General features: G+C 47.5%; 2 protein-coding genes across 3 annotated transcripts in view; one reads left to right on the top strand and one right to left on the bottom strand.

Moving 5' to 3' along the window:
• cpa6 (carboxypeptidase A6) overlaps positions 1–8731 on the bottom strand; it is a 96253-nt gene that overhangs the window by 9093 nt on the left and 78429 nt on the right. The gene's annotated exons all lie outside the window — the stretch shown is intronic.
• On the top strand, positions 2399–7802 carry prex2 (phosphatidylinositol-3,4,5-trisphosphate-dependent Rac exchange factor 2; the record flags this gene model as incomplete). Its single annotated transcript, XM_067251862.1, is given in 3 exon segments — positions 2399–2501; positions 5282–5349; positions 6292–7802. Coding segments are annotated over 3 exon segments (217 nt in total), but the record flags the coding sequence as incomplete, so codon positions are not given.

Raw genomic sequence — 8731 nt, 5'->3', positions numbered from 1 at the left:
GTGTCGTGTGTCATGCGTATGAAAGACAGAGAGAGAAAGGTGTGTGTGCGTGCGTGTGTGTGACATAAGCCACAAGTCACTCAGAAGGGCAGGTTAAGTGCTGCATGACATGTCTCTCTCTCTCTCTCTCTCTCTCTCTCTCTCTCTCTCTCTCGCTCTCTTTTTGTCATTCTCTGTCTCTGTCTCTGTCTCTCCCTCTCTCTCTCTCTCTCTCTCTCTCTCTCTCTCTCTCTCTCATCTCTCTCTCTCTCTCTCTCTCTCTCTCTCTCTCTCTCTCCTCTCTCTTTGTCTCTCTTTCTCTGTCTTTCTCTCTTTCTCTGTCTTTCTCTGTCTCTCTCTCTCTCTCTCTCTCTCTTTCTCTCTCTCTCTCTGTCTCTCTTTCTCTGTCTTTCTCTCTTTCTCTCTGTCTTTCTCTCACACTATTGATTTGATCGTTTGCCTGATGGTTGAGTTTTAATAACGGTGAAAGCGTGATATCTGAGGCATCAGCAGTTTCAGTGTGCTGCGTTCCTTCCTTTCCCCATGTTTTTCATCCAAATGGAGCCATGAAAAAAAGAAAATCGATTAGACTCACAAAATAAGAGTTCAGATGGACTGGAAAACAGTTGAGGAGTGTGCGTGTGAGAAGGGGAGACATGGGCTTTTTCAGATCCTGAGGAACTCTTAATGGAATTACAACTGAAGTTGTTTACGAAACGCGTCTACATTGTGTTTTTTTTTCAGTCAGGCCATAAGATCCTATGTTAAGGCTGTCGAAGCTTTCCTCAGCTCAGAGAAGCCTCTGCACACTGCCTCAGTCCCCCTGATGTGTGCAGCGCGTGTCAAGCCTCCTCTCCCTCCCAGGATCCTCTGAGGCTCGTTTGATGTCTCTGCACGGTTTTTTGGAAGGTGCTGCTGTGCTGTTGTGGGTAGAAATTCCTAGACAAAAAACAGGCATAGCTCACCTTTTCTTTCTCTTTCTCTTACTCCTCCCCTCTGCTCTCCTCCCCTCTGCTCACCTCCCCTCTGCTCTCCTCTCCTCTGCTCCCCTCCCCTCCCCTCTCCTCTCCTCTCCTCTCATCTCATCTCATCCCCTCCCCTCTCCTCCCCTCCCCTCCCCTCCCCCTCCCCTCCCCTCCCCTCCCCTCCCCTCCCCTCTCCTCCCCCTCCCTCCCTCTCCTCCCCCTCCCCTCCCCTCCCCCCCCTCCCCTCCCTCCGCTCACCTATGTTTCCTTCTTCTCTCCTTAGAAATCAGCGAAAAGCCACCAAGACGTTCATCAAAGTGTGTGCTGATATATAGTACAGTAGCATTTATACCATAGCACCAACACAGTGACAGTTCAATTTGCAGTAAAAGGGCTGTGGATCGATACTGGAGCAGCCTGTTATCATAGAGAGGTCAACCGGTACCCTAGACATATGTCAGTGACTCCTTAAGGATTTTCTTGTGTGTTTATGTGCGTGGGTAAGCGAGTGTGCGATGACAGGGTTACTGTAACTCATCAATCCATCTCGTACGTTCACACACATCACCTCCCCCCCCGGCGGAGATGGCACCTCACGTGCCCGAGGATGCACATCCACATGTCCTTGAAGTCGTTTGCTCGGCAGGATTTCAACGTTTCCATGGTTTTTGGCGGAAGAAACAGGAACAGTTGGGTAGATTTCCGCCGTGTGCACCGAACCAGACGGCAGGATTCATTAGCGTGCTAATGGCAGGCATTAACGAGCTGTGATTGACAGCTCTGAGGTGGCAGGACTGACCAATAAGAGGAGAGGGGGGTTAAGAGGCAACGGCAGAGAAATATGACAACACCAGGTTGTCAAGCGAGCAAGATGGAGGATGCGGTATCGATCTGCAGGCAATCTCATCTCTCTCTCTCTGGAATTGACATGTCAAGACTTATTTGACTGTCTCCTATGTCTGTTTAAACTGTACACACAGTGAACTCAGCGATATTAAAGTATTTCGTAGAATCTCCTCTCTGTGATAGTTGCTGATCAAGACAGTGATTGGGAGTAATCCGAGGGTGGGCCCTGGGTCGCAGCCCAGCCAACAGACACAGTCAAGTGGAACCCTTCGCCAGCAGGATGATGGAAGACTAGATGAAGATGAAGGGGATGGCATGGGAGTCGCACCAGCAGGGGGAGGGGTTGTAGTGAGGAGGTGTGTGTGTGTAGCGGTGGGGGGGTGTCGGTTGTGTGTAGAGGGGAGGGGAGGGGGGGGGGTGTTTGTGGTAGGGAGTTGTGAAGGAGGGGAGGGGGGAGGGGATTTTCTGTGATCAACTGCCTACTGTTCCAGAATACATCCCGGTCGCCTCACTACAGTAAAGTATCAGCAAACGGAATGTGCCACAGCTGTGTACGGTCTAAGGTGTACCATGTGACCCCTGACCCCTGTCTTTATCTGTCTCTCCAGGTGCACTCTGAGCGTGACCCTGGAACAGGCCATCCTATTGGCTCGCAGTCACGGCCTGCCTCCTCGTTGCATCATGCAGGCCACTGACGTCATGAGGAAACAGGTATAGAGCCACTCTGGTAATCCACACACACACACACACACACACACACACACACACACACAAGGATGCTTACACTTGTATACAAAACGCACATATTGGCACTCTCACGCATACAAGCATGTTCAAGGCTCTTAGACTGGAGCCCCTTTCTGCCTGGCCCAGCCAAGCCCTCCTCCACCTCCACCTCTCCTTCAGAGCTGCCTGGAGCCCCTTTCTGCCTGGCCCAGCCAAGCCCTCCTCCACCTCCACCTCTCCTTCAGAGCTGCCTGGAGCCCCTTTCTGCCTGGCCCAGCCAAGCCCTCCTCCACCTCCACCTCTCCTTCAGAGCTGCCTGGAGCCCCTTTCTGCCTGGCCCAGCCAAGCCCTCCTCCACCTCCACCTCTCCTTCAGAGCTGCCTGGAGCCCCTTTCTGCCTGGCCCAGCCAAGCCCTCCTCCACCTCCACCTCTCCTTCAGAACTGCCTGAAGGCTGTTCTGCTGCCACTACAAGGTACAGAGCAGAGGGAGACAGAGAGAGGAGGGAGGGAGGGTGGGTAAGGTGGTGTATTTTCAGTTTTGTGGGCAGCCAACCAGAAAGAAGATTTTTGCTTCTTCAGTGCAGAGCAGGCTTGGTTCTGTCGAGAACCGCAGGTGCAGTTTGCTGCTGATCAAATGAGTTCTGTGAAGAGGGCACCAACTCTGGCGTACACTTAGAGCTTTGGCAATAGAAGCAATGTTCTCCATACCTCCAGAGTGCTTAGAAAGCCAGGATTTAAGGCCCTGGGCCCAAATGTTTTAGATGTGGTCGACCCTACACTTTTGAGGAGCTTGAGAGAAGAGAGGCAAGAAGGGGGATGGGGAGAGAGGGGGATGGAGAGAGGGAGAGAGGCAGAGAGGGGGATGGAGAGAGGGAGAGAGGGAGAGAGATAAGACATTCAGTTCACAGGCAGTCTCAGGCAGCAGTCACTTCCGAGTCCTTGGCACCAGACGCCATCCGACGAATCACATGAATCTGAATGAACGGTGTCGTCTACAGCTCCGCCAGGCTGAATATTCATTCCGTCACCAAAGGTTACGTAGCGCCGCTCGCACTCTGATAGGAGTCATCCATCATGGTCCTGGCTCTGAGTGACGCTCTGAAACTCTGGGTGAAAGGCGTGGCCAAACGGGGGCTAAACTGATCCGATCCCAGCTTTGTATGAATAACAGTCATTTTCAAGTGGAATGCACAGGTGTTGTGGATGTTATTTGGGCCTTGGTTGCCACGCATCAGACAGTATTCAGCTCACCTAAACTCCCAAAGCTGCTTTGTGAAAGGAAGAAAAAGTTACAATAATGCCTGATGCTACGAATTGCACTTTTCTGGTTTGATTGCTCTGAGAGATGACCGGAAGCTTCCTGAACTTTGCTTCTCTACCTCAGGCTCTCCATCACCCTGTAGAGCTGATGCACCAGCCAACATCAGTGTCCTTCAGAGGGGCCATCTCTGTCTGGGGGCAGGTAGATGGATGGTAGTGATAGGCATCGGGTAATTGCTGATGCTATCCCTTCACAGGACTGATGGCAGACTGGCTGGCTTTCTAACTGGGTCTGGCTGGTGTTTTGTACAGAGAGCTGGAACAGATAATAGACTCGGGGTCAGTGTCCCTGCTTATAGCAGACCATCGTTTCTGACCTCTTGGGTTGGATCTGTCTGTGTGTGTGTGTGTCTGTGTGTGTGTGTCTCTATGTGTGTGTGTGTCTCTATGTGTGTGTGTGTCTGTGTGTGTGTGTGTGTGTGTGTGTGTGTGTGTGTGTGTGTGTGTGTGTGTGTGTGTGTGTGTGAGAGAGTGCGGCAGCAGCACAGAACACACAGGCCAGAGTGTGCACATCCCAAGTTTCTCACCAGACCTCAAATCACCTTGAAATCGCCTCAAGTTTATCTCTCTGAATGATATACCTTTTATACCCCCTTTTCACGACAGCCAAACACACAGTGTGCGTGTACACACACACACACACTTGTGTATTGGGCCCGAGGCTGAGCCATACTCCATTTTCTTAACGGCCCACATTATTTCCAGATGCTGTTCATGTTTTCGAAAAGGTCTTTGATTTTACGGTCCAGCCTCGTCCCACACAGTAGGACTTCAGCTATCTCAGGCTGGAAACTTCGGCCATTAAACACACTGTGTCATGTGATCGATTCAGGGAGATCACACCGTTGCTCATCTCCCAGGCTGGTTCGGGGGCGGGGGGGGGGTCATGCAAAGTCAAATATGTGGTTCTGCCCCCAAACTTATGAATTTTCACTCGTAAACAAGCCGGACTTACCCACCCCCTCATCCCCTCACAATGACAAGGCCAGACCTCAGCCAACAGGGAGACACCGCTGGGAGCTCATCCCTCATCAGTTTGGCTTCTGAGGGCATGTTTGAGATGTACTATGCTCTTGGTACATCAAAGCTGCTAGAGTTCCGGTACAGTACACTGGGTCTTAGATGTGTGGAATAAACAAGCCTGACATCCCTAGCTTGCTGTGGTGTGAGTGAACAGCTGGATCATTGTGTATTCATAAGTAGAGGTTATTTATTTATACCAATTTCTGCCTGTAGAGTCTTTTTTTGTTTGTATCTGTCATGCTTGACTAACCAGTAACTGTCCCCAGAAAAGTTCACAGACATAACTCATTATTGGCCAGGATAACATTACATTGAGTCATTCAGCAGACGCTCTTATCCAGAGCAGAGGATTAGAGAACACGCAAGCACACCTGTGGATTGTCCAATCTGGTCCAATTATTGGTTTCTGTTTGTCTTTTAGGGGGCAAGAGTTCAGAATTCTGCTAAGAACTTGGGAGTGAGGGACCGGACCCCTTCGTCAGTGCCGAGGTAAGCCTGGAGCATTCATCTTCTGACTGTGAACAAGGAGCTTAATCGCTATAGAGCTGTGCACTCCTGCATGCTTGTTTTATGCTTGTATCATCTAATCCTTGTGTCTGTAAATAACAGAGGGGAAGAGAGGAGAACAGAGAGAGATAGTGTGTGTGTGTGTGCGCGTGTCTGCTTGCATTTGTGTGATGAGTGTGTGTGTGTGTGCGCATCTGCCCTGCATCGTGCCTCAGACAGCAAGTACAGATCCTATCTAGGAGCCCACCCCACTCCTTGTAGATAAGGACAAGGGCTGTCACGTCCACTTGGCTTTGACATAAGCACCATTGTGTGACAGTCAGCCCTTTTGAACCTTTTAGTGAAATTGACAAATACAATTAGGTAGCGGTGTTAAGATGCAGTGGCCGGGGGGGAATAGCTGCACTCTCAGTAGGTTTCTGTTCTAATTGGTGCATTGTGAGTGACCACTACTCTGGATGTGAAAGTCAGTCCTGTAGTAGATGGAGTCAGGTGGCTGAGCGGTTAGAGAATCGGGCTAGTAATCAGAAGGTTGCTGGTTCGATTCCCGGCCGTGCAAAATGACGTTGTGTACTTGGGCAAGGCACTTCACCCTACTTGGGAATGTCCCTGTACTTACTGTAAGTCGCTCTGGATAAGAGCGTCTGCTAAATGACTAAATGTAAATGTCGCACTGCGAGCAAGCCAGAAGGTGAGGCGGTTACTGAGTGGCACACAGGACTGAAGTGGTGGTCGTGAGCTATCGTTGTGGTTTGTCAGAGCTGGGGTTATCTAGGAGTGAGCCAGACGCCTGAATGTGGAGTTGTAGGTCCGAAGGTTGACTTGTGAACCAAGCCCACAATTGATGTTGTTTTGTTTTTGTTTGTATGAAACATACTTTGTTTGTGTGTTTATCTGTCTACATCCATGTGTTTCTGTGAACAGGCTCTACAAGCTGTGCCAGCCCCCTCCTCCTGATGGGGACCCATAATGCATTGTGGCCTGTACACAACTGAAGAGATGCTGATCTTTCATTGGCTCCCTAAATCTCTCTCTCTCTGTTCACAATGGACCAATCTGGGGGATAAAATAGCACACATTTCCTGCCAACTCGCCTTTTCAGGTAGCTCATTCTCACAGCATTTCATGGGGTTCGCTCATGTGTAAATAGTTTTTACAAACCGTAAATAGTTTTTTTTTTTATTATATACTTTATTTTTACGCCATTGTACTTTATAGCTGTTTTGATTTTTTTTTTAAATGGTTTTGGTTATTTGTCTGGCCTCCAAGCTACGTCGCATCTCATTTAATATGTTTTGGAACGGAACAAATAATGTGAAATTGGTGCCATGAGGGTGCAGCCCTCAAAATTAGCTGTTTTTTTTCACGATGCCAATGAATTTCTGCTGGCTGGTTCACGATTCCTTCTGATATTCAAATGTGATGTGAGTGAGATGATGATGTCAGAGAGGAACCTGTAGAGATGTTGGGTAATGGGTACCGATACTCAATTTTCTCAGTCACCTGATCTATGAGTCCAATGAAGCCCTCTGTGATGTGTTCTTGTGAATCCAGCCCACTGAGCAAGACTGGGGGAGTCTGGTGATAGCAAGTGCTGTTAATATCTCAACATGAGTCCCAACAGATGCTGTACATTGGCATGTAGATATCCAGATGTTGAAAAAGTTCAAACTTGAACATCAACTAAATATTTAGTGTTTCATGTCCATGTCTTGACTCCCAAAACAGTCAGATCTATTCCAGGAATTATGGTAATTGGTGTTCCATGTAATATTCTGCAGATCAATACCAGTAATTACGGTAGTGGCTGTTACCTGTGTCCCACTGTGCCTTATCCATGACTCCTAATATGAAGAGATTTTGTATAATTCATCAGTATTAGCCTAATATGTCCCATATTACTCTAAGCTTTTGTAAGTAGACCTACGCAATACTGTACATGTATCGTATCAGACCTGTACTCAAGAGTCAAGTAGTACTCTGTGTTTAGTTATTAATCATTACTATATAGATAACATCATTACATTGTAAGATTGTAACTATGCAAGCAATCAGGTCATACAGTAGTAAATTGCATTGATGGTGCTTTACAGCCATCACCAAATAGCTCATTCCATCCATTCAATTGAAAGGACTGCCTCTTTTAATGCTCTTAAATGAAGATGTGCTTTTTTCAGCTAAATAATCCTACGATTGGTGCTTTGATGCAAACACAACCTAAAGGAGATGGTGACCATACAGTACTCAACTAGTGGCAATGTTTGTTTGACGTAAAACAACTGTAATTTATTGTCTGACAAAACTGACCCATTATAGAGAATGCCTTATACACCTTGTGTCGTTTTCTTGGTTCTTAATTAACCAATGTTTATGAAGAGCCTTCTATTATGAATTGTATAATATCATACTCCAGTCATTAATTTCAATTAAACCAATCTAAAGAATGAAGAATTAAATTGTTTTGTTGGGGGGTTATGGGTTATTACATGAATAGGACTTTCAAATAAAAAGAAGTGTAATTTGTACACTTTAGCCCTTACAGGACATGCTTGACATTATGCCCACAGAACTGCACCCAAACCAACCTAAACCCTCAAAGAAGACATGGAAAAACTCCCTGGAAAACTGACCCTTACAGAAATGGGAGGTTCCCCTTCTCCAGAGACGGTCGGTGATACAGAGAGGTGCAGACCAATTCGATACAATCATGCATTATGAATAGAGGTGAAAGAAAAATATATATAAAAAAAACACCTGAATGGATGGTGAAACCTCTTGGTTTCCAGTTCCTTAACATTTTCCTCTCATTTGATCTACTACCTGTCTATCTGTTGAAACCGCCCATGTTTTATTTTACAGACATGTACAGAGGACTACTCTTAAGTTAAAAGCATAATCAACTTAGCAACTCATGTATTACAATCATAGCTTTGTATGTGAGATTGTAGGCAACGGTACTTTATCTTCGTTGATTTTAACGGACAATGACAGTTCAAAGCAACTTTCACGAGCACACGCCTGCTCACCAACCCTGACTGGGCACATTCTGCTGCCATTCCTGCCAAAGCGCTCCACAGCCAGTCTGCGTGCTGTATGCAGTACAGCTGCGCAAAAAGGAGCACCGTCACATTAGCCAAGACCTTTATAAGGGACACAGGCAACCAATTTGGGTGGAGGAGTGTCCGTTGTGATAGCACACAGCCAATAAGCAGAAGATTTCGTGTCACTATTAAGTAACAATCTTTGCTATTGGCTTTAAGAGGGAAGCCTTTGCTAGGAAGCCACTCTAGCGACACGGCGGCAGCGGGGACGGTCCCGTGCAGTAGTGAACAGCAAAGCGCAGAGTGCCTACTGCCACTTTCCA

The sequence above is a fragment of the Osmerus mordax genome, chromosome 15 (genome assembly GCF_038355195.1).
Source record: "Osmerus mordax isolate fOsmMor3 chromosome 15, fOsmMor3.pri, whole genome shotgun sequence".
Lineage (NCBI taxonomy): Eukaryota > Metazoa > Chordata > Actinopteri > Osmeriformes > Osmeridae > Osmerus > Osmerus mordax.
Note: the sequence above shows the minus strand (reverse complement) of the source record. Positions and strands in the feature narration are given on the sequence as shown.